We start from the raw sequence: 26880 nt of genomic DNA, 5'->3' as shown, positions 1-26880 counted from the left end.
AAGTGGTTAATCTGGTTTTAATATTTATTTTTATCGTTCAGTTGTTTTACTTAAATTTGCCAGAAGATTTTATATATTTAAAGACGAAGATTATACTGTACAAAAAAAATAATAATACAAGGGTGATATATTTCTGTTAAACGTTAAATTGGACTGTTATGTTGACAGGTTGCCGTGTTTAGTTTCTGTGTGTGTATACAGTATGATATGATGCTAGTTTTGAGTGACGTCTGCTTGTGTTTGCGTGAGGGATAGAGCTCTGTCTCCCTCTGCTGGAGGACAGAGGAACAGCAGCGCTTGTAGTGCATTCATCCTCTGTGCTTCGACAAATTAAGTGAGGAGGAGGAGGAGGAGGAGGATGATGATGATGGGCGTCCAAGACAAGATCAACAAACCAGATGCCATTTCCATCAAACTGTGTCCTTTACAATATGCACGTGCTTTCTTTAGTTATGAAATCTGAATTATCTAAGTGTTTATATTTTATATTTTCATTAATTCGATTTAAAAATTTATTTTAGTTACAGGTTATCATTAGTGTTTTTTTATGTGTAGTGTTTTCATAATTTTTTATTTATTTAATTTTTTATTTTAATTTAATAAATAACATTTATTTAAAGTATCAAACGTGTATTTTTTATTTATTTATTTTTTAAATGTTGTTAGTTTCAGTGAAGTATTCTAGCCCTTCGTGGAACATGAGATGATTTTATTCAGAGCTGCACACGCTCAAGGTCTCGTGTTTCATCTTCTAGATGTTCTAGATTTGTGGTGCTGTCACATTCTTAGCATTCAAAGGCGTTTATTTTTCCTTTTATCACTGATTTAGAATGATGTTTTTGTTTTACATATGTGACTCTGGACCGCAAAATAATCATAAGGGTCCATTTTTCAAAATTGAGATTTATCATAGACTGTAAAAAAAAAAAAAAATTGAGATTTATACATAATAGCTGGCTACATTTGCGCTATACTTCTCTTCCGGTTGAAAGGTCACGCTGGCGCGTTCGGCTGCCGCTCCTCTCTCCCGTTTATTTTTAGTATTTTTTTTTTTTTTTAATTTATGAGCCACTGAATACTGTGTCGTTTTATTCTTCCGTGATGTGGAATAATGCTTCGCATGCTGAATTACTGCTTTTATAAGTAATTAATAAAATGCTGAAATAAATACATAAATAGATGTAGAAATACATGGATGAATGAATGAATAAATAAATATAGTATAACTCAAAAATAGCACAATTAAAAATGACACTTGAGAAATTATGCATTCATTCATGCATATCACATTTCTGCATTTATTTATATCTTAATTTGATTTGTTTGTTTTTCTACATTTATTTATTGATTCATTTATGTATTTCATTTATTTATCAATACTTAAGTCATTTATGCTTTTAATTAAGCTTTTAATTAATTATTTATTCATTCATTTATGTATTTCTACATTTATTTATTTATTTATTTATGCGTCATTTCTCATCCGCAATAATTAATATTGTCAATGATGAGTGCAAAAAAAGCACAGAACAAACTTATAGATATATAGATATTTACAGATTATATTTAGGGTTGTGAAGACAATTTTCATATATATATATTCTTTAAATATAAATAGAAAAAAAAAATCTGGTTTACAAATAAATTATATTTTGTTATTGCATTTTTAGGGCCATTACGACCATTTTCGTTGCGATTTTTTATTTATTTTATTTTTTAAAGAAAAATATTTAAGATTGAATGTCATCATAAGATGTTTAATGGCATTTTAGTAGGTGAAATGGACATTTCTGTAGCCTTTGAACATGCACAGTTTAATCTTTTAGATAAAACTATTCAAGCAACTAGGCTTTTACAAACTGTTCGGTCTTTGTGTCATTATCCTCGTGTGAGTCAGATCAGTCTTGCTCATCTTAAAATAGAGTCAGAAGTGTTGAAGAGTGTAAATACTTGAACTCAAGCCAAGAGATGCCATCATTCAGAAGACTGTGTGCCTCCACGTCTAACGTTTCACAGCAACGACTTATGCATTAAAAATACTCAAAGTCAGAGCGTTGGACAAAACATGCATGGAGGACGAATCAGGCCTAAGCTTTTAAATCCATACCAATGCATGCAGTATTGTGAAGTGTAATGGCATTACTGCGGTGTAATGTAATTAATAGTGATGTTGCATCAGGTCATATATTATCACCTGTGTCACCTCGAGCCCTAAACATAAAGAAGCATCTGTGCAGCGTGACACTCATGGACAGATCCGCTTGGATTCATGTTCTCTCTGTTCAGCATGTTGAACTCAAGACGAGATGAGAGTGGCTTAAAAAACACTGAATGAAGGAGAGAAGAATCTATAGCACCAGCTGAATAACTGAAGACTTGGTAAGCACTGCTTCATTTCCTCATTTTCTCATGCACTTCAGCTCTTACCAACAGTACTGTCACTTTACTACGGTGCAGTGATCGTTTCAGATGGGAATACCATGGTATTGATTACCAATATTGGAAAAACATCTCATTTCACTTCTGAAAACTCATTTTATTTATCATGAAGCAGTGAAATTACTCAAAAGAAATGCACAAAATGAAGCAAACGAAATTGAAAAGTGAAATTAAGATGTTATATATAATCACAACAAATAATCATTACTGTTACTAGTGTTCACCATCTGTTTGATTATTTGTAACTAACTGCATGATTCTTGTTGTATTTTCTGCCATAGTCATCACTAATAACCTACTCCTAAATATAATGTTGTAGAAACTTCTAATTTTCTTCTAATTAAGCTGCTTTGCAATGATTTGTATCGTGAAGGCACTATACAAATAAACTTGAATATATCGTATGTACTGTAATACAGTCTGAAATATGTTTTATGTAATACAGTCTATTAATAGGCTACATTATTATGTTTTTCAGGTTTAATTTTTAGTTTTGGCTTTTCCATCAAACTTGATTTACTAATATAAAATATATCCAATGCATGCACTGTCAGTCAACATAAATGTTCAAATACAGGTTAAATCTGATGACGAGAGTAAACAAATATTGTAGTGTTAACTACAATTTACATTTAATTAAAAAAATCTTACCTTGGCAAAAAAAAAAGTATAAATTAAAATAAAATATAAATTTAAATGTAAATAATAAATTAAATAATTTCAAAATTTTAAATAATAAAACAAAAATGCAAACTAAATAGATTTTTACAAATACAAATAAAAAATAAGCTAACTCCAAATAATAAATAATACTAATAGTATAAATACTCAAATAAAAATTTTAATCAATAATGGCTCAAATCCCTTGAGTTTTAGACAAACTATTTATGCATTGTGTCTACCAATTATATATATTTATTAAATTTGTAAAAAAAGTCAACTAAATATGTCATCTGTGGTGTCTGGAGTGTTTAGTGTGGCTCTGATTTCAGGGTGACACGATTAAATAAAGCTTTGGAAGCGTTGGTGGGAGTCATAGATCATTGGATGATCCTTCTGCACTCAACAACCTGATTATTCATGTTATTTAGAAGTATAATAGCATGTATTAGGTTTCACATAATACTTTTTTTTCATTATTTAATAGGTTTTCTGAGAGGAAATGCATATTCTTGGGACTACTTTGTTTTTTATTATAGCCCTCAAGGGTAAGTAATAAATTTCTTCTGTTTAGTGTCTGTATATTTGCTGATATTGAAGGAATAGTTCAGCCAAAAATCTAAATTTGTTGAATTTACTTACAGTCAGACCATCAAGTTTGTTTCTTCATCAGAATTGGAGAAATGTATCATTGTCTCATCAATGGATGCTCTGCAGTGAATGGATGCCGTCAGAATGAGAGTCCAAACAGCTGATAAAAACATCACAATAATCCACAGCACTCCAGTCCATCAGTTAACATCTGGAGAAGACAAAAGATGAAACAATTCCAGCATTAAGACATTTTTAACTAAAACCCATAAGAGTCTATAATCCATAATAACGCTTCCTCCAGTGAAAAAGTCTTCTATTGTCTTCTGTTGTTCTCTTGTATCAGAATCCAGGCACATATTTGTTTACAGCCGTTTAAACATTGCTTGATCTGTGCAGATTTCTCTCCTGATTCAGACCAGAAAACGTTTTCACTGAAGGAAGTGTTATTATAGATTATAGACTCTAGTTAAAAGCATCTTAATGCTGGATTTGTTTCATCTTTTGTCTTCTCCAGATGTTAACTGATGGACTGGATTACTTGTGGACTATTGTTATGTTTTTATCAGCTGTTTAGACTCTCATTCTGACAGCACCCATTCGCATCCATTGGTGAGCAAGTGATGAAATTCTACATTTCTCCAAATCTGATGAAGAAACAAACACATCTAACATTAGGAAAGCAGATTTTCATCTTCTGGTGAACTATTCCTTTTAAAAGCTCTGGTTTGAGGAAATCCTGCATTTCCTCCCACAGTCTGTCTAGGTTTCTACCTTCAGACGTCGGAGATCCAGTCGTATGTTGGAGAAAGCGTGATCTTGTCCTGCAATGGTTCAGGGTTCTCTGAGCAGGAGCTGGACGTTCACTGGGAGGCGATGGGCAAAGACGTGATCTCTCTGCGAGGAGACGTCGTCACGGTCGGGAGAGGGTTTGAAGATCGCGTGAACTTCCTCAGCGATCCGGCAGAGTCTGAGGACTTCTCCCTCATTCTGTCAGACCTGATGCTGAACGATGGAGACGTATACGAATGTCTCTGGAAGGAAACAAAACCCATCTGCTCTGTGTTACTACAAGTGTTACGTAAGTAAATTAGCCTTAATTATTGTTTATTGTTTCATTTGTAAAAAGGTCTGTCATTATTGACAGGACCTCGTCTGCTTTGGCACATCAACTGTCTGGAGTTGCTGGCAGTGCATCTAGCTTTACAGCAGTTTCGGCAGCTGTTGCTAGACAAGCACTTGTTGGTCCGCACGGACAACACTGTGGCTGTTTCGTACATCAACCAGCAGGGCGGTCTACGATAACATTGCATGTCTCGACTCGCCCACCATCTCCTCCTCTGGAGTCAGACGCGGCTCAAGTCGCTGTCCACATCCCGGGGGAGCTCAATCGTGCAGCCGACGCGCTCTCACCACAGCTCTGACCGGAGATGCTCGGTCGAGTGGTGCTTTCTTTCCTGCAAGAAAGGTTAGAGCATAGGCTCTCTATTGTTCTGGCTGGACTTCAGAGGGGTCCCTTTGAGCCACTGGATTCAGTCGAGCTTAAGTTCCTATCTCTCAAGACAGCGCTCCTGATTGCGCTCACTTCCATCAGGGAACCTCCAAGCATTTTCGGTAAGTGAAGAGTGCCTTGTGATCAGGCCGGCCTACTCTCATGTTGTCATGAGACCCTGGCCTGGATACGTGCCCAAGGTTCCCAGCACTCCCTTCCGAGACCAGGTGGTGAACCTGCAAGCACTGCCCCTGGAGGAGGCAGATTCAGCCTTGACGTTGCTGTGTCCCGTAAGAGCGCTTTGCATATACGTGGACCGCACCCAGAGCTTCAGAAGCTCTGAGCAGCTCCTGGTCTGCTTTGGAGGTCAGCAGAAGGGGAAGGCTGTCTCCAAGCAGAGGTTGGCCCACTGGATAGTGGATGCCATTGTCTTGGCGTACCGTTCCCAAGGTGAGCCGTGCCCCCTAGGGGTGAGGGCTCACTCCACACGGAGTGTGGCCTCCTCCTATGCGCTGGCGCACGGTGCCTCTTTGGCAGACATCTGTCGAGCTGTGGGCTGGGCAACACCTAACACCTTCATGAGGTTTTACAACCTTATTGTAGAGACAGTTTCTTCCTGTTTGTTGGGGTAACAGGTAATTGGCTGGAAGGGTTGGCTCGGTGACACGGGGATGCGAGAGCCTTTCTTCTCCCAGTAGAGTTCCCCGGTTGGCGTACCCTGGTCGAGCATCCTCCAGCACCCTCGAAAGTCAGACTTGGTGGAGCAGTCTGGCACCAGGCCCAGCCCGGAGCTCCGGTCAGCCACTTTACTGGGCTAGGTGTCCATATGGCTTGATTCCCTACGGGTAATCGCATATGTGTATTCTTCCACGGTAAGGTTTCCCTCTTGGTAAACCCGTGTCTTCAATTGACAGACCCACTCTGTCAGTCTCTTCTGGCAGCTGTTCTATCTCTACTCTAAGGTAGGACTTGCCTCAGAGACCCATTCCATATGTAGTACTGCCCCCTGGGTCAGTCCATATTAGTATCTCCACATGTCACCTCCCTACGGGTAGGATGTGGTCTCCGTAGAGACCTTTTCCTAAGGCTCTCTTACCCATCGTTTTTCCGAGCTGAAAGAACAAAAAGGGAAGATTTGAAGCAATCTTTCTCTGAAGGTTGAAATCCCATCCACTAAGGGTGTACTCACACTAGGCACGGTTGCCATGAACCGGGCCCGAGTACGATTGTCCCCCCTCCCCACTCCCCCTCTGGCCTGCACTCACATAGGAGGGTTTCAGCATTTGTGCCGGAGCTGAGAGTTTCGGGATAAACAGGAAGAGCGGCGCTCTCTGAACACAATGGAGTCCATCGCTCTGTTTTCTTTGTGGATAATTTTGTGTCGTTTGGTCCACAGCCTGTTGTTAAACAGATGTGTCGCCTTAGTGGCGCGAAAATTTTCACGTAATCGTGCTGCTCGTATGAGGAGGTTTGCAAGGTACCAGCTGAAGTGCAGCAAGGACTTTGCAGCTGCACTTTTGGAGCATCGCAAAACCGTGACGCCACGCGTCCTGTTCCGTGCTCCAGCACGGTTAGCACTCACACTGCATGTGAACCGTGCCCGAGTCCAACTGAACCGTGCTCTGGCCCACCTCTTCCAAGCGGGCCAGGGCCGGCTAATCGATCCGCGCCCGGGCACGGTTCGGAGCACTCACACTAGTCAAACGAACCGCGCTTTGGTGGTCAAACGCACTCGGGCACGGTTCAAACTGGCTAGTGTGAGTACACCCTAACTTAGTGTGGGCGGAACAGTAGCATGGCCTTCTCCTGCAGCCATGTACTCTCTCTTTGGTCCCTTCGGAACCAAGGTCAGTGAATTTGCGCTGGGGCTTTGGGAAGGTTATGACCTTAAGCGCAGCTTTGTGGCTTGTAGACAATTGCAGCACCACATGGTTGTGATGGTATTCAGGTTGTGGGGTTTTCCATAGGACCCCATATGTCGTACGACATAACGTCTCCGTTCCCTCCATCAGGGAACAAGGGTTACATACGTAACCCGAGACATTCTCATTCAACTTGATGTACTAAAATATCTAAAACTAAACCTGAAATAAAAATACATTAAAACTATATGGAGAAAACTAACTAAATTGACTAAGACACTATATAAATCTATATATAAATCTAACTAAATAAATTTGTATTTAAATGCAACTAAAAACGAAAAAATTGTAAACGTGTCTCATCAAAAGAAATACAAAGCTTTCATCAAAGTTTCTCTTTTGAAATCAGTACCTGTTTTGGAACCTTTATTTGTAAGTAAATAATAAGTCTTGATGACGTCATAATATCAGTGTTCCTGTAGAAAAAGCTTCAACAGGTAAAAAAAAAAAAGTATAATATAAAACTCTCCCCCTCTCGCTCTCTCTCTCTCTCCCTCTCTCTGGTGTTTCTGCAGCTCCAGTGGTTTTCACTAATCATGTTGAAGTGTTTGAGGGTGTCGATATCACTTTGGAGTGCTTTGGGAATATCCCTAAAAACAAACCTTGGGAAGACATTTACATCCAGTGGCTGAAGGATGACAGAGAAGTCCTGCGCTTGAGCTCTGGAGAGATGGATATCAGTATTGATTACAGAATCCTGAGGTTACCGGCCAAACATGACATCAGTCGTGGTATCTTCTCGCTGAGCATCCCGTCGGTCAATGTTTTCGACCAGGGCGTGTATCAGTGCCGCTACAAGAGCACCGATTATGAGGCACCACGGAGCGGATTCCCGGAGACACACACGCTCACGGTTTCGGGTAACGATACAAACCTCTTCAGACTTAATCGTGATTAATCGCGATTAATTGCATCCAAAATAAAAAGCTGTTGTATACAGAGTATATGTGTGTGTATGTGTACTGTGTATATTTATTATGTATATATAAATACACACACATGCATGTATATATTTCAGAAAATTTTGTTTTTAGATTAAATTAATATTAATATATACTACGAATTGTATATGTGTAAATATAAATATACTCAAATATGTAAAGCTTAAATACGTAATTTCTACACCAAAACGGTTTCCGCTGCTCGTCAGCCATTGGTCAAAATTGATAGCCACGCCTCCAACTCACACTATTGGTTGCAAAGTATAGCATTATTTAAAATAGTCCTATATGTCTCAATTATATGTCATGTTTTATAATACTATTACTATATTTTCTTACATATAAATAAATATATTTATTACAATATAAATTGCAGTAAAATAATTGTATTTTAAATAAATATAGCATAAGGGCAGTACCACAAATATGATATGAACATATTAATTAATTTATATATATATGTTGCTTAACAGTAATGAAAATTAGAATTTTGGCATTGTTTACATTTTAGTCATTTCTTATATATATTTTTTATATATATTTATGTATTTTCTGTCACTTTTACAGCAGATCTCATTTCTGTAATCATTTTTATACAAAAAATTAAACATCGATACAGCTGTTTAAAACAGTATAAGACAGTACAACAAATGCAATACATAAATGTCACAATTCAGATATAGTTATCTGTATAATATTATATTTGTATTATGTATTGCATATAATTATTTATTGGTTTTAATAATTTTATGCTTTTTCTCTCATTCAACTCCTCTTCTAGTGATGAATACACCTGTCACAGACACAGACAGCGGCTCTGGTATGTGTTTTGTTTCTGTTTGACTAATAAACAATAAGACAGATTTATGCATTCAGAGTCATTTACATATATATATCATCTGCAAAGAGGAGACATTTAACTTCTGATTCTGTCAGGGTTGGGCCGGGGGCAGTGGAATTATTTAAGGCTTTGGCCAATTCGTTGATATGTTAAATAGAGTGGGACTCAATGGGCAACCTTGTCTGACTCCTCGGGCAGAAATCCAATTTGACTTTTGTCCAGGATTTTGTGGGTTTTGAGAAAGTTTTGCAATCTTATATTAATAATGGAACAGAATATTTTCCCCAGGTTGCTATTGACACATATGCCTCTGTAATTGTTTGGCTCATATTTGTCTCCTTGTTTAAAGACTGGTGTAATTAGGCCTTGGTTCCAGGTGTCGGGGAAATATCTACTCTCAAAACAAGGTTGAATAATTTGATTATTGCGGTTTTGAATTGGTCGTTGGTGTATTTGATCATTTTGTTTAATATTCCGTCAATGCCACATGCCTTGTTGGGGTTTAGCACATGTAGTCTATCTGTAAGCTCATTTATGGTGATTGGGTAATCCAGGGGGTTCTGATTGTCTTTAATGTTTTTTTTTAAGATTTCTAATTTGGTTTTTAATTCATTTCGAGCAGAATTTGTTTCAGTTGTTTTGTACAGATTTTCAAAGTGTGTCCTCCATATGTTTCCGTTTTGAATGACCAAGTGTTCCTGTTGTGGCCTATAGAGAGCGTTCCTGCTGTTCCAAAAGTTACTGGTATTTATTGACTCCTCCATTGCTTGAAATAATTGTTCTATGTGTTCTTCCTTTTTTACTCTTAGAGATTGTTTGTACAGTCTAAGGGCTTCGTGATACTGATGGCGGAGTTCTTCCTTGTCAGGATCTCTGTGTTTTTGATTTGAAAGATTTCGTACTGTTGTTCGGATATTTTTGCACTCACTGTCAAACCACATCTCTCTCTCTCTCGCTTTCTCTCTCTCAGCTGTGTCTTCTGAGGTGTGGAGCAGCACAGCGTCTCTCTCTCAGACTCAGGCGGTTTGGGCTCAGGCTGAAAGCAGCAGCCCCGTCCCAACACTGACATACACTGAGAGAGATGGAGGTACTGTACTACTGATGCTCCTCAGGGCCACACACACACACACACACTTGCCTAACGGTTTTTACACTGTACAAACCTACACTAACTCAGTTAATGTTGTAGTACCCATGCCATTATACAGACGTGTCCTCATAAACCATATACATTTACGTTACATTTATGCATTTAGTAGACAATTTTTTCCAAAGTGACTTACAGTGCATTCAGGCTATACATTTTTTTAATTTTTATTTTTGGGAATTCATTTAATTAACGAATTCATCTAATCTTGGTTGTATCTGTGTTTCTCTATCAGCTCTATTTCTGGCGATGACAGATCCGACAGTCACTGAGACAGTCACACATTCTGGTAAGTTTATGCATGTTTTGTTATCTGGGTATTATCATTTTTATATTTCATTTTATTATTATATATTATTTAGCTGTTTTATTCATTGTAGTCTCAGATTCGTTCTTTTTTTTCTACTCTACTTCTAGTGACGACGGATATATCAGTCCCACAGACAGGCATCGATTCTACCTACTGTAGGTATTATCTATATATTTATTTTTAGAATTATTTACTGTATTATTATTTCTCAGAGTTTCTATTTCTACTCTGATTTTAGTGACAACAGATGTAGCGATTCCAGACACAGACATCGGTTCTGGTCAGAATTGTGTTTATTTCTGTTTGACTGTAGTAGTAATAATACTATAAAGCGGAATCCGGTCCTTGATTCTGATTGGCTGTTGTAAAGTATGCTACAAAGTAACAAACACCTTTGTTTATGTCTGTGTGTTGCTCGGCAACCACTTTATCGGAACCACAACTGTTTCTGAGGAGCTACATTGTTTGGTGTTAGAACACTGTTTTTATTAATATCATTACACTTTATTTGCCCTTTTTTATATTGTAAATCATTACTGCATATATGGAATAACCGTTTTATAACAGCAATAATCCCTGTGAAGCCGTAGTTTACAGTGAATTTATAACAACTCCACTTTGCATCATACATAACAACATCCCTTAGCTGTTATAAACTCTGTAAACCACGGCTTCAGGGGCCTATTGCTTTAATAAACACCGAGACACATTTATGCATTCAGAGAGTCATTTATAATAAAAAAAAATAATTCTGCTAAAAACAGTATTCTTCCACCAAACAATGTAGCTGTACTTTACAACAGCTTTGACCAGTCAGAATCAAGGACCTGAACTATCTGTTTAATAAATGTCATTAATAAATGTTATTTGCCTATCCCTGAGATATTATTAGAGTGTTTTCCCCACTCCCAATTTCTGTTTTAATTTTAGTTAGTTTTTTTTTATAATTCTGTTGTATTTTTTAATAGTTTAAGTTATTAATTTAGTATTATTTTGTCGTTTGTCTGTGTTTTTCTCTTTAAACTCTATTTGTTGTGATGAAAGATACGTCATCAGTCACTGAGACAGACACTGATTCTGGTAAGAACTCAGTTTGTTTCCGTTTTACTGTAATAATAATAACACTCAAAACATATGCATTTTAAGGAGTCATGTATAAATTATAAACAGTTTGTGAGGTAGTCCATGCATAATGAACACCACATTAGTGTGTGTGTGTGTGTGGTATCTGGATATTATTTACATATGATTGCATTAGATGCTTTTTTCTGAGTTGAGTGTTTTAAAAGGTCAAAGGCCACAAGCTCTCCAAACAGCAGCAGATCAGTCTGAGGTTCGGTTCTGAAAGCGTGTGTTTAATCTCAGGGCAGATTCCCTGGATCCGCATCGGTCTCATCAGCACGGTTCTGCTCGTTACCGCCGTGGTTCTGGCTTTATTACTGGTGTCTGGAAGAATCGTCGAGAGAAAACCATTGAAAGGATTCAACTCTCAGACATTTCCAGGCAAACAGCTGATTCTGTGAAATCTACAAGTAGTTCAACAAAATATGATGCATTTCTATCTGTTATGCACTGCTGTTTATTTACAGTTCTTAATACTATTTGATGCTTTATCTTGATAGCTTAATAGATTTATATACCCTATAAATCTACTATATCTTCATCTATTCATATAGTTTTAAAACTTGAGAACAAGTTTTTTTTTTTTTTTGAGAAAGAGCTCTGCCATAATTTGGAAAAACAGACTGAAATAGGGACAGTTTGTAATTTGTTTTATATAAACCTCTTGAACCTTTAAATATGGTGCTGTTAATTTTTCTTTTCTTTTCTTTTTGTACCTGATCATTAAAGTAGAACGCAAAATATGAGTAAAATCAAAGCCTGCGTAGATCTACTAATGTGACGTTTTTTTTAATTTAAAGTCATTTTACATCGCAAGTAAATGGTCTTGATTTATGAATGTTTTGATGTTTATATTGGGAAACAAAAATATAGAGCTATATATATATATATATATATATATATATATATTGCAACTTTTAATGCTGTTGTTAATTATTTAATTGAAGTCTTTGTGATCTAATTTAAGGCCTCATTTGTGGAAGGGTGAATTAAGGCTTTGTATGTACATATTGATCACAAAGCGAACGTAAATTATGATGTCATTTTTATCTAAACAGTACATGTGAAAATGTCCAGACATCATTTTCCAGTGACAAGATTTCCCATTTATTGTGTAATCACAAAAACATGTTCTCTGTCAGCAACAGAACACAAGCCTTCATAAATAAAAGACATAATGGGGCTGGTAAAACTTCAAAGAAGAAAAAAAAACAAACACATTTATAAAGATTAAACAACTTTACAGCATGCATTAAACATTTACAAGTTTAAAAAGATGACACCGTTCAGTCGAATGCATCAAACACAAACCTTCACAGTTCAAGCCTAGTCAAACACGAAGTCTCCGTCTCACCGGTGTCACAAAGGCCTTCGCTTTACCAAAACAAGGAGGACGTGGTTGAAGAAAGTGAACAAAAATTACAAAAGTATTAACAGATATGCATTATCCCAGTGATATTGCTTTAATGGAAACATGGGGTGAGCTGATGGGGGCGTGTCGTGTGCTGATGGGGGCACGTCGTGTGCTGATGGGGGCACGTCGTGTGCTGATGGGGGCGTGTCGTGTGCTGATGGGGGCGTGTCGTGTGCTGATGGGGGCGTGTCGTGTGCTGATGGGGGCGTGTCGTGTGCTGATGGGGGCGCGTCGTGTGCTGATGGGGGCGAGTCGTGTGCTGATGGGGGCGCGTCGTGTGCTGATGGGGGCGCGTCGTATGGGGGCGCGTCGTGTGCTGATGGGGGCGCGTCGTGTGCTGATGGGGCGCGTCGTGTGCTGATGGGGGCACGTCGTGTGCTGATGGGGGCGTGTCGTGTGCTGATGGGGGCGCGTCGTGTGCTGATGGGGGCGCGTCGTGTGCTGATGGGGGCGCGTCGTGTGCTGATGGGGCGTGTCGTGTGCTGATGGGGGCGCGTCGTGTGCTGATGGGGGCGCGTCGTGTGCTGATGGGGGCGCGTCGTGTGCTGATGGGGGCGCGTCGTGTGCTGATGGGGGCGCGTCGTGTGCTGATGGGGGCGCGTCGTGTGCTGATGGGGGCGTGTCGTGTGCTGATGGGGGCGTGTCGTGTGCTGATGGGGGCGCGTCGTGTGCTGATGGGGGCGTGTCGTGTGCTGATGGGGGCGCGTCGTGTGCTGATGGGGGCGCGTCGTGTGCTGATGGGGGCGTGTCATGTGCTGGTGGCAGCGGTGAAGACGGGGCCCGTATGAACTCCGTCTCCAGCCACCTCTCCCATCGCCTGCAGAGCCACGGTCGCTGCCATCGCCTTGGCATGCTTCTTATTGGGACTCGCCGTCTGAGGCTGATAATCACATCCGTTCACCATCACCTGATGAACACACACACACACACACACACACGACTGACTGACAGCAAGCAACACATCTGTGCATTCAGCCCTAAATCCATAACGTCAAAAACAATTCTTTAGCATTAACGGATCACAAAATTACAATCTTTTTTTAAGGGATGCGTGATGTATTCAAGTCAGAGAGCATGTGCCAAAGCAGCTGTAGTCAATAAAGATAAGCTTGTTAATAAAGATAAGCTGTGTTTTTTTTGCCAAAATAAATATAAATACTTGGTACACATTGTAATTTAATTTATAGTTTTACTTTAAAAGGAAATTATAGTTTGTTTTTGTTTTTTTGCAATGCAATAGTAATATTACAGTAGTAATATGTGACTCTGGAGCACAAAAGCTTTTGCTAAAAATACTTGTATCAATAGCCAAAAAAAAAAAAAAAAACATTGTATGGGTGAAAATGATCGATTATTCTTTTATGCTAAAAATCATTAGGATATTAAAATCATGTTCAATGAAGATATTTAGTAAATTCCCTACCATAAATATATCAAAACTTAATTTCTGACTAGTAATATGCATTGCTAAGAACCCATTTGGACAACTTTAAAGATGATTTTCTCAATATTTAGATTTTTTTTTGCACCCTCAGATTCCAGATCTTAAACCATGCATTAATGGAAAGATGATTTATTCAGCTTTCAAATGATGCACAAAATCTCAATTTCGAAAAATGGACCCTTATCCAGGGTCACATATATTGAAAATATACTTCTCATTTTAAGATTTGTGTGCATTATTTTACTAATTATTTATTTTTAATAAATATTAAAAAGTAATACAATGATGACTGAGAGATGAACAAATATTTATCCTATTATGATTTTTATTACCAACAATACTTATTTTAATAAAATAATTTTAATAGTATTATTAACAATAAAAATATTATAAAACAATGGGAACAAATGGAAAGTCACCTATGATTTCTCAGAGATTTTTTAACTCATTTTATTGTTACTTTCAAGTGTGAAAGCTCAAAGTTGTACTAAATTGTTTAGCCCTAAAGGAAGGATTAACATTCAGAAAATAAAGAGTAAAAAGCTATTTTGTATTATTTTCTATGTAAGTGCACTCCCCTACATTATCTCCAAATATTCATATAGTCATATAGTGAACATTATTGTCATTTAGCAGAAAAACTAAATATTGCACTAAATATTGTGCAGCTGTAGTTTCAATGATAATATTCCAATGTCTACATTCACAATTCATTTGAAACTCCTGGTTTCATTTCAGTGTGCTTTACATCATTTGTAATATTTGAAATGCATCACTAACCTTGAAGAGGAAATTCTTGCGGTGGTCTGGTCCGCTGTGGTGCACCATCACAAACTCAGGCTGGGGCCACTTCTTCTTATTGCACATCTCCATCAGAGCAGACACCGGATGCTTCCCTGCAGGACAAACATGATAACACGAACCCGCTGGAGAGTAGATTTGGCTAGGGTTAGGATGGTCAACCATGCATTTTTTTTTATTTTATAAATGGAACAGTTGAGAGAACCATTAGGCAAAATCTAAAATTTTGAAATAGTAATAGGTTGAAATATATAGTGAGAATATGGAGGAAAAACATGCAAAAATATGCAACTTGGTGAAGATGCTGATATTTGTGATGAACTTCTGATGCTTGTGATGTAAATCAATGAGATCTTTATAACAGTAGAGCAGATGCTGACATGAAAATGATGTAAATATCAGTCGTCTCTCTGTATCTCCAATAACACGTAAGATGTTACTGAAATGATCCAAACATATAATGCAATGATTGAGAGTCGAAGTAATAAATGAAGAAATCATTCCTCGGCTGAGGAACAGTGAAAGTAAAGGTTCTGGAAACAAACACTCCTCAAAAGATCCTGAGGAATTCAGTCCAGTAAGAGTTCATCTGGAAGTTATTCTGATCAAAAACACTCACCTAGAAGATCCTTCATCACGACAATGTTGCCAGATTTCTGGGTTTTTTCTCCTTCGGCGACGAGGCCTGTGTGGATGAAACATCAGCACTATGATCTCAGTGGTGACCGTGTGATTTGATGATTCCTGCACGGTCTCTTTCTTACCCTTGCGGTCGGTTTTGAAGTCAATGATGATGGGCTCCACCGTTCCTTCCCTGTGCTTCCCCAAACCCTCCCCTGACCTCCATCCCATCTTCCTCATCAGTAATTCCCCCATCCCGCCCGAGACCGGCGCCGCTCGAAGGAACTGGTCCTGAGTGGAACGGGACAGATCCAGACAGAGAGAGAAAGAGGCAAACCAAGAGAAACAGGAAGTAGTGAGAGAACGGCTCATTCGGTGAAGCTCGGTCACTGGAGCCGTTTAAAATTATCATTAGATATTAGATAGAACAGCCTTCGGTTTTAACTATTTCAAGAATATGGAAAATGTTTAAATACAGAGTCCTTTATTTCTCACCTGCTGTAGGTCTAAATGACTAAACAAGGACAAATAGAAGTAAATAAATACACAATACCGGCCAAAAGTTTGGAATATATAAGTTTTGTAGTAATTTTAAATAAAGTCTCTTCTGCTCACCGAGGCTTCATTTATTTGATAAAAAAAATGGCAATTTTTGTGAAATATTATTTTAATTTAAAACAGCTGTTTTCTATGTGAATATCTGTTAAAGTGTAACTTATTTCTGTGATGTGCAGCTGTATTTTCAGCATCAATCCTCCAGTCTTCAGTGTCACATGATCTTCAGACATCATTCTGGTATTTGCTGCATGAGGCATTTCTCAAATGTTGTTTTAAAATGATTTTTTTGCAGCTCAATATTTATGTGGAAACCCATTTTTAGTATGTTTATCTAAAATTACTTTTATCCATAAAGGATGCATTAAATTAATCAAAAGTGACAGCGAAGACATGTTACAAAGATTCTAAATTCCGTTCCTTTGAACTTTCTATTCATCAAAGAACACTGAAAAATAAAATGTATCATGTTTTTATTTTTTTTTTAAACAGAAACGTTTCTCGAGCAGCAAATATTAGAATGATTTCTGAGGATCATGTGACACTGGAAATACAGCGGCGCATCGCAGAAATAAATTACAGTTTAACAGCTACTCACATTTACAACATCTATTTTAAACAGTAAAAATATATCACATTTTCCCCCCATATTTTCAATCGAATAAACACATCCTTGATGAGCAGAAGAGGCTTCTTTCCAAAAACAATTCCTATCTTTTGACCGGCAGTGTGTATTTTCCATCACACATGAGTAATAAGTTGCGAGCCTTCAGCAGGCGAAGCATGATCCCCGTCCTGAACAGATCTCAAGAGATTTAGTTCAGGGCAAACAAACACACAAACAGGAGGACAAGGCAGAAATGCATCAGTTCACACACAAATCCACATGAATAGAAGGAAGGGTGCTGGAGGACGTACGTACCTAGGCCCCCATCATCGGCCGAGCATCTGACGTGAATAGAAGGGGCCTGACTGTGACCATGGCAAAGAGGCAGCTACAAGGACTGACCCTGCAACAAGTTTCCATACAGAGGGGTGAGAGTTCACAGGTCAAACTGTGAGCCCCCACCCCTCGTCCATCCTATGTCCCAAACCCATCATCATCCCGAGCAATGAGCCTGAACCTCGCACCCACTGGGTGCCAAATCCCACAGTTAGTGCATGACCAGGCCCTTTTGACATGCCACTCACATTTAAGACTAAACACCGGGAGTCTTCGGTGTTTGGACACCGCTCTCAAACTCAAGAGTGAGCTCCAAACATCCCCCCCCCCCCGTCGTATCTAGACAAAGTTGGCCATTTCTGTGAGACTGCCCGAGCTGTATTTGGTTGTGTGAACGTTTGGTGTCTCTGTATAGAGAGTAAACCATGGTATTTTGCTTGCTAGCGTCTTAATGTTTTTAAATCTTCAGGAAAGACTTCAGGACAGAATACAGCTCTCTGCTAAATTAAAAAGGTTGTGTTGTGTACATTTAATAGGGTTTACACATTAAGACAGTGTTTTTATTTTTAGAAGCGTCTAAAAACTTTTGGAATAACTATAACAAACTACTCCAAGTGATGTATCGCTTTAATAATAATAATAATAATAATAATATGACAGGAACACTAATTTATAATGTATCACTACACTGCTGTTCAATATTTGGGGTCAGGAACTATTACGTTTATTAAGGATGCTTTAAGTTGATCAGAGTAAGTAACTATACCCCCGGTTTCACAGACAAGGCTTAAGCCTAGTCCTAGACTAAAATGCAAGTCTGAGTTGTTTCAAATGAAAAAAACTTGTACTGATTGATCTTAAAATATATCAGTGCCTTTGTTTTGTCTCAAGATGCACACCAGTAATGTTTTTTTCTAAGGCATGTTTATAAAAATTACTTAAATGTCCTAATTGAACTATGGCCTAATCCTGGTTTAGGCTAAGCCCTGTCTATGAAACCAGGCCATAGTGTGTCAGCATTTAAGTTAATTTAATATTTGCTTTACATTATATAGATACTATTATAATATTCAAGTAAATTTGTTGAAAGAGCCTTTATTTTTATAGATTTAATTTTAGTCATTTTGTTATATGCTTTTGTCATTTTCAAATATTTCTATATATCTTTATCCTATTCCACTTTGACTTTTTTTTTGTCAAGGCAATAAAAAATATGTATATATATATATATATATATATATATATATATAATATTATTTAAATACTTTTATAGCATTTATGATTTTTTTGAATGACCTTTTTTGTAATTTTTTATAATTTTGCTATCTGCTTATGCAATTTTTATTAGTATTTTTTATTTAAATATAATTTTTTTAACAAACAACAAGCTTTCAAATAAATGCTGTTCTTTTCAACTTTCAATACATCAAAGAATAAAATATTTAAAAACAAAAAGTAAAATGTATCACAAAAGTTGACAAAAGTATAAAAACAGTTTTCAACATTGATAATAATAAATTATCATATAAGCATAATTTCTGAAGGATAACACTGAAGACTGGAGTAATGATGTTGAAAATACAGCTTTGATCACAGAAATAAATTACATTTTACTGCAGATTCACATAAAAACAGCTATTTTAAATTGAAATAATATTTAACAATTTTTAATATAGATTTTATCAAATAAATTCAGCCTCTTTTTTTTTAACAAAACAATCTTACTGACCCCATATTTTTAAACAATAGTGTACAAGATTAATACTAACGGTTTATAACTGTGTAAGTGTGTGGTCACAGGTGTGCTCATCCAATCAGATTTCAGATCCTGATGTGTAGGTCTCTCCTCATTGGTCAATCAGAGGAGGGGGCGGAGAGAGACATCCCCTCTCAAAAGACACTTTTAGATGAGTACAGTGAGTACATCATTGCATCTGCATGACTGTGCACAAGTGGTGTACCTGTTCCACCTCATCAGAGAGACTCAAAACATGGCGATCAGATCAAATATCTGCACTTTCTCTTACTTTCAGCTGGCGTCAGTAAAACAAATGGAGACAAGACTTTCCTTGGATACCCTGATGTCATCTTCAGTGACAAAATCAATGCTTATTTCATGAAAAGCGGACAACTGCGTTCTGATCAACGACTCGGATGGGTACACCAATTGGCATAGCAATCACAGATGACATTTCTTATCTATATGAGTTTATAAGTGGGTGTTTTGAGCATTTCAGGATCGATTTTACCCTCCGTGTGTGACGTGGGCGCATGTCAGAAGAGTGTGAATCTCAATTGAGCACAAGAAGTCAAAAGGGTCTGACTGTACTATGCCAACTTGCATGAGGAAATGACGTCTACTTTGAATCTTGGGAATTTAACACACAAATATGATGCAGAACACAAACTGTCAAGCACAATAAATATGTCCAACATCATAGTACAAGTGGTGCCGTCGATTCATGGCTGTACCTTCTTAATCCAGGCCTGCGGGCCGCTGTTAGAGACCTCATCGGACGAGAGCACTTGGGCGCCGGTGGAGCCTGTGAAGAGGCCGGGGATCGTGTTGGACTGGGCCCATGCATCAACCTGTGAACCACCATTAATACACATAAGAGTTGCCAACCTAGGCTGAATCTGAGCAGTTCACATGGAGATCTTTGAAAATGTGCCAATCTTTAAAGTTGTCCAAATGAAGTTCTTAGCAATGCATATTACTAATCAAAAATTAAGTTTTGATATATTTATGGTAGGAGACATACAAAATATCTTCATGGAACATGATCTTTACTTAATATCCTAATGATTTTTGGCATAAAAGTATAATCGATAAGTCTGACCCATACGATGTATTGTTGTCTATTGCTACAAATATACCCCAGAGACTCAAGACTGCTTCTGTGCTCCAGGGACACATTTTAGTATTATTCATATACTTTTATAGAATTAATATTTTTTAAATTCGGTTTCAGTTTCATATTGGTTTTTACTAATTTTGGCATGTACTTTTTTTGTTGTTGTTGTCATTTTAGTATGTCAATACTCAAAATTTAAAATATTTAATATAAGGTTTTCATTTAATATTTACATTTTATATAGTTTAAATATTATGAAAGTTTTGGGAAAGCCTTTTTTTTATATATATTTTCAGAGTTATATTTTTCTGCCCAGTAGTAGCAGAATATGTCAAATACAACCCATAAGCTTCTCAAACGTACTTGCTCTTGAGCCCGATTCAGCATACACATGGCATTGATGTCGAAAGGGTTTTCCGCCAGTCTCTTCTGAGCGACCGCTCTCTCGCTGACAGCCAAAGTGATGTCCACAGGCTAGAAACCAAAGACAAGCTGAACAAAATGCTTATTTGAGACCGAGCTGATGCCTTTTCATCACTTACCTGAGAAGGTGCTTCAGGAAAGACACTATCACTGTTCTTGCAGGTTTCCTCGGTCCCAGAAGAACTCGATGCAGACAGCTTTTCTACTTTCTTTTCGACCGGCACCCATTCTCCATAAGCACCATCGGCCTCCTTCTTCCTGTGCTGGGAGCCGGAGGACACTGGGAACTCCTTTGCAAACACCGCTTCGGTTCGGACGCCCGGCTTTATGAAGGTGCTCTGAAGGAAGAGAGGCCAGATGGGAAACGAAGCAGGGACACAGCAATATTAAAATTCTGTACAATATTGGTTTAATTGGTTTAATTAATTTAATAAAATACATTTAACAGAGTTATTAAAATATTACATTAACTTAGATGAGCATAAAGAAGCTATAGACACACACATATATATATATATATATATATATATAAGCATACACAATCAAATATCCAATATCAACCAATACTGATAAAAGAATTCTAAATGAAAGCATAATTTAAAAAAAAATCCAATATTGACCAATAGATTATTAAAAATCATGTTTAATCTGAACCATTAAAATCCGATATCATTTTTTCTGAAAAAAGAAAAAGACATAAAAGCCCTCTCATAATTTGACAAAATTCATGTCTACAGAAATATATTACAATTCTATACTATTTTGTCTAAATAAATAAAAGATAAAAATTAAAATGCAAATGCAATCTTTTTTTTTTTTCTTAAAATTAATTTAGGCATAACAGCATATATGATTTGCAGCATAAAAAACAGATATTATATTTAGTCATTTAGCAGACGCTTTTATCCAAATGATGACAATGGAAGCAATCATTACCAACAAGAGAGCAATGATATGCAAGTGCTATGACAAAATAGCTCAAACCAGCAAGCTGCATAATTCAATGTAAAATTCATGTTTATAATTATTATTACAGCAAACCCCTAAACTCGAGTAAGAAGGACAGTAATAGAGAAGCAAAAAAGCCAGAGACTTACGCCGAGACTGAACGCGATGCCCTTATTCTCCTTAAGGGAAGCTCCGATTAGCCTTTCATCCTCTTCATCGTCCGACACGTGAGGTTTTGCGATGGCCATCTCTTCCTTACTCTCGGCGATCTTCTTGCATCTCTGAAGGATTGAATAAAGTGTCGATTTAATGCCGATCGACAAACAACGAAGTGCAGAGACATGCACAAGCCTTACCTCGGTTAGCTCTTTAATGCTGAAGCTGTTCGCCTGTTTCGTTACTTTCTTTTTGGCTTCTTCGATGCTGGCGAGATTTGGTGTGGATGAAGATGGCGGCTTGTTGACGATCGTCGGTAACGGAGCCATTTGTGGCAGGGAAGCCAAGGCACCCATGCTGGACAAAGCAGCGGTCATAGTGGCCGCAGTCATGCTAGCCATAGCAGCGTTCATCGTCATGCTTGACATCACTGGCAACTGTAGAGACAAGGACGAGGGATTTGAGGTTTGCAAGGGCATCTGAAGAATAGATCTGGGCCTGAGACTCTCTGGGATCGGCACGCCGGCCTTGGCACACATAGCCGCAGCATTAGCCTTAGCTATTTCCAGCAACTGCTCCTTATCTGAGAAAAACAGAAGAAGAAAGAACAAGATTAAGATCAGTTTAAATAAACTATTTTTCTGTGAATATATAGTAAAATGTTATTTATTCTTGCCAGTTTTCAGCATCATTACTCTAGTCTTCAGTGTCAGATTTTATTTTATTTTTTGGATGAATAGAACGTTCAAAACAACAGCATTTATTTTGAATAGAAATATTTTATAAATGTATTTATTGTCACTTTTTATCAGTTCAATGCATCCCAGTTTAATACCGTTATTATTTTTTGGTGTCAGTTTTTACTAAGCAGCAGAACATTCATAATACGTTTTCAACACTGAAAATAATAAGAAATGTTGAAAATGTCGTCTTATATGAAAATCATCATATTATCTTTTTATGAAAGAAATACATGTGTTCAGCAAGGATGCATTAAATTGATCAAAAGTGACAGTAAAGACATTTAAATGTAAAAAAATGAGATGTGCTCGACAACACAACTGTTTTCAACATTGATATTATCGTTATGTTGTCATATACATATGATATTTATCGTTTTTTTCTTTTATACCAAAAGTCATTAGGATATTAAGTAAAGATCATGCTCCATGAAGATATTTTGTAAATGTCCTACTATAAATATATCAAATTCATTTTTGATTAGTAACATACATTGCTAAGAATTGATTTGGACAACTTTAATGGTGATTTTTATCAATATTTGGATTTTTTTGCACCCTCAGCTTCCAGATTTTCAAATAGTTGTATCTCAGCTAAAGAGTCTCCTATATTAACAAACCATATATCAATGGAAAGAAAAATTAAGACTGGTTGAGACTTGGTTTTGTGTTCCAGGGCCCCATAGAAAACAATTGTGAATATTTCACAATATTAATGTTTTGACTGATTGGGGAGCAGAAGAGAAATCTTTATAAAAGCAAATATAATAAATCCAAACTTTTAACCTGTATTGTAAAAGCAAAGAAAAGAACATTGAATTACTTCATACCAAGTTCTGTAAGACGTGGAGGCGTCTTGCTGGTGCTACGTCGAGTCCCAGACGCTGATCTTTTCTTACGGAGAATGAGGACCGGAGATCGACTGGGTTCCCGTTTCCATCGATCCCGCTGGTTCAGCACCCGGCTTCCAAAACCTCTTCTCCAGCGCGAGCCGGATCGGGATCGGGATCTCCTCTTCGAACGCGAGCGTGACCTATTTCTCGATTTCGACCGTCTGCTTCTGTCTGGGGTTCGGGATTTCCTCCGACGGCTGCGCGAACGAGATCTCGACTTTTTTTTCTTCTTAGGAGACCGCGATTTTGAGCGCTTGCTCCTCACTCGAGACTTGTGCGATTTCCTTTCGGAGGGCGACCGAGACTTTCGTGAAGACGACCGGGATTTCCTCTTTTTCGATGGCGATGTTGATGTGGCCGCTTTGGATCTTGAGGATGTTTCGTGACTGGGAGATTTGGATGGCGATGTTAATGTTGGATCTACGTTGGTTTCTTTCTTCTCGGGGTTGGCGGCACACTGTGAATCTTTTGGCGCAGTGGTGGAGAACGTTGAAGGTTCTTCGGATACATTGGTCACTGCCAAAGGCATCTCGGGTGTAACGCACTTTTGGGAAGAGTTGGTCTCAGACGGCTCTTCCAAGAAAGGAACTGGTCGCCAAGATCCTTTAAAGCCAGTCACGTTGGAGATGTTGGATGCCGTTTCAGATTTTACAGCCACTGTTGGACTTTTTCTATCCTCAGTTGCATCTTGAGACACATCTGTTTGCATTTCAGAACTTTTACTTCCATCCATTGGATCTGACTCCGTTTCTGGTTTCAAATCAGTCTTTGACTTCGAAACGGACCTTGACATTGAAGGTTTCGTTCTGCTTTGAGACTTACTCCTTGAACGGCGTCTACGCTGTGGTGAGCGAGACTTAGATTTCGATGTAGACTTTCTGTTCCTTTTTAAGATTACAACAGACCTTGATCTAGTTCGCCTAGATCTTGAACGCTTGCCTCTTATGACAGAATGAGACCTGGACCTCGATCTACTTCGGTCGCTCCGTTGAATAGATCTCTTTCTAGATTTTGATCTCCGTTGTCGGTTTGAAGATCTCGACCTGCGTTCAAACTTCCGTCTGGGTGATCTGGATCTGGATCGTCTTCCTCTGGAACTCTCTTTACTTTTAGATCTCCTGCTAGAACTTTTTTTCTTCTCCTTGGGCTTTTCATTGTATCTGTGTTTGTGGACCGAATTCTCCATCTTGGGGATAATGTCAGGCAACTCCTGAGGCTTAGTCTGCGAAGTCTGAGCTGCTGAAGAGGACTTTGTATTTTCACTTGAAGGTTTCAATTCGGACTCGGATTCAGAAACCGATGCTGAAGAGCTTTCGGTTCGAGAGCCAAACCTTTTAACTTTGTCTGTATCTTTGCTTTTTGTCTTTTTCTTTCTTTTCTTTTTCTTTCTTTTCTGTTTGTTTCCACTTTAAAAAAAAAAAAAGACATTGTGATCAACCACAAGAGTCCAAATAAAATTCAATTCTGACCCTCTGAGATTAATTACTTTCATTTTTTTATCCATTTGAAAGACCCCAGTTGCTGTTTAACCAATCGATCCAATGGTATAAATGATCAAAATTTACATTTATCCAATAAACTTGACACATATTTTAAACCTAACTTCTAGAACACAAAGTGACATCAATTCAATGTGGTTATGCTGACTTTATTAGTCTTTTGTAATCGCACCTTTCTTGAGTCTCTTTGTCAGACTCTTTGTCGGAGCTGCTGTCTTTTCCTTCTTTGTGTTTCTTTTTCTTCTTTTTGCTTTTGTGTTTTTTGTGCTTTTTACTCTTCCTGTGTTTAGTGCTGGTGTCCTCTTTATCATGGTTATCTTGGAGGTCCGTATGCGTGACTTTATCTGCCATGAAGACAAAGACTTATCAATGACAGAATACATTTCAGAAAACACACAGACAACAGAAGAATCGATGAATAACCTGTTGGTATGTTCATTTTTTCTTCCTCAAGTCCATCTTCTCTCGTCTCCGTCATAAGTTGAGACTGTGGCTCTTCTGCAACACTGAATGAATAAACATTGTATTATTCATTTAAAAATATATATATATTTTGTGATTCCTATCATGTTTCTAGCACCCACAGTGTACAAGTGACCTTTGGAAAAACGCACTTAATTCTTAGTTGTATATTGAATACTGATTTAGTGTCCAGACTCTACAGTGGCAACCATAGTAACCAGTAAAATCATTTTGATTTCCATAAACCTATAAAAATAATCAGCGGTAGTCATTAACTACCATATTTTTTCTCCCTACTATGCAAGTCAATGACTACCATCAACTGTTTGGTTAATAACATTAACAAATTAATATTTTTCTTGAATTTTAGGTGAATTATCCAATTAAATCTGCTTCAATTGTGATGACGAATAACCAGAAAAAAATAATAAAAAAAAAATAATATATATATATATATATATATATATATATATATATATATATATATATATATATATATATTAATTCCATAGTATTCTAATTGCCAAAATAAGACACTAATATAGCACCATAATACATACATATACACATAGAAAAAAAAAAATATATATATATATATATATATATATATATATATATATATATTTCTATGTGTGTGTGTGTGTGTCAAAGTTTAGTATTGCCATCTTTCTCTTACTGTAGTGTAGTAACGTTACTTGTAGTATTTTCTGCTTAGCAATTAACACATGGCAACAAACAATGAGAGTGATCGCAAAAAAATGTAAATAAAAAACACATTAATAAATACAAAATCCAGTCACAACAGAATCGCAGCATGTAACGTTATAATCGCTGTTTTTACTGGTGCAGTAGAGTTTGTCTTCATTGATCATTAGCGCTAATGTTTGGCTAACCGGCTAGAAAAAATACAAATACAACTACAGCGGAAATAACGTTACTGATACAACGCGATCTTGTAAGTCACAAGGAAAAGATCGGGTATTGTACCTGGTTTCTTGAGTTTCATCTTCGATTTCTTTAATCTTATTCATTACAAAATCCCTGAAAATCTGCTCGATATTGGTCGCCATCACAGTAGAAGTGTTGTTGGGTCCGCCACTATCCCAGAATGCCTCAGCCAGCTTCTTTTTCCGGTCACCACAGCGCCGCGAAAATAGATACGGGCGCGAACGGCCGCAGCGCGAAGGCGGCAAATTCGAAATTAAAAACAGTTATTGTATTGTACATTTAAACGAGTAATAACAATATAACTTTTAGCCGCTTTGTGTTTCTTGTTTCCTCTCGCCTATTAAACATAATTTAATACCAGATATAATCGAGGGATCGACATCACGCGATTAACGCTCAAGTAACGTAATTATAATAATAATGAAAATCTATTATTATTTATAGCTACTAAATCAATGTGGAATATATTTTTATCTTATTATAGTGCCTCAGGTTTGATGTTCAGTTAACCGTCTAAAGCTGATAATGTTTTGATGTGGACAAAAGGTAAGATAAAATTCTGCTAAATCGTAATCGAGTAAATCTAATTAACTTGCTTCAGTCCAGTAAGGGTTTTTTTTATTTATTGTATTTTTTTTGTCCAGTAGGTGTTCATCTCGTAATATTACTTAAAATGTAACAATTAGTCTTATAAAAGTCAGTAAACATTTAAC

General features: G+C 37.4%; 2 protein-coding genes across 4 annotated transcripts; one reads left to right on the top strand and one right to left on the bottom strand.

Moving 5' to 3' along the window:
• Positions 1-2214: 2214 nt before the first annotated feature.
• Positions 2215-13365, top strand: LOC132143261 (uncharacterized). The gene is made up of 11 exons (XM_059553384.1): positions 2215-2379; positions 3587-3647; positions 4448-4771; positions 7620-7964; positions 8827-8865; positions 9857-9973; positions 10269-10322; positions 10451-10498; positions 10582-10623; positions 11709-11846; positions 12950-13365. Exons 2-11 carry the CDS (start codon positions 3602-3604, stop codon positions 13363-13365), a joined length of 1569 nt encoding a protein of 522 aa, XP_059409367.1. The 5' UTR covers positions 2215-2379; positions 3587-3601.
• Positions 13366-13492: 127 nt separating this feature from the next.
• Positions 13493-26358, bottom strand: LOC132143343 (protein SON). Of its 3 annotated transcripts, XM_059553472.1 has the most exons (13): positions 26207-26358; positions 25181-25263; positions 24930-25101; positions 23196-24664; positions 21826-22208; positions 21619-21750; positions 20641-20859; positions 20462-20572; positions 19716-19832; positions 15889-16036; positions 15744-15809; positions 15104-15219; positions 13493-13786 (listed from the first exon to the last, which is right to left on the bottom strand). In XM_059553472.1, exons 1-13 carry the CDS (start codon positions 26287-26289, stop codon positions 13628-13630), a joined length of 3258 nt encoding a protein of 1085 aa, XP_059409455.1. In that variant the 5' UTR covers positions 26290-26358; the 3' UTR covers positions 13493-13627. The 3 variants fall into 3 exon arrangements, 2 of the variants coding, with proteins under 2 accessions (XP_059409455.1, XP_059409456.1); XR_009434241.1 differs by lacking the exons at positions 13493-13786; positions 15104-15219; positions 15744-15809 and adding an exon at positions 17223-17310 and having other exon boundaries at positions 15898-16036; XM_059553473.1 differs by lacking the exons at positions 13493-13786; positions 15104-15219; positions 15744-15809; positions 15889-16036 and adding an exon at positions 16149-17310.
• Positions 26359-26880: the final 522 nt, after the last annotated feature.

This window comes from Carassius carassius, chromosome 7 (genome assembly GCF_963082965.1).
Source record: "Carassius carassius chromosome 7, fCarCar2.1, whole genome shotgun sequence".
Classification (NCBI taxonomy): domain Eukaryota; kingdom Metazoa; phylum Chordata; class Actinopteri; order Cypriniformes; family Cyprinidae; genus Carassius; species Carassius carassius.
This window is presented reverse-complemented; position numbering and strand designations above follow the sequence as displayed.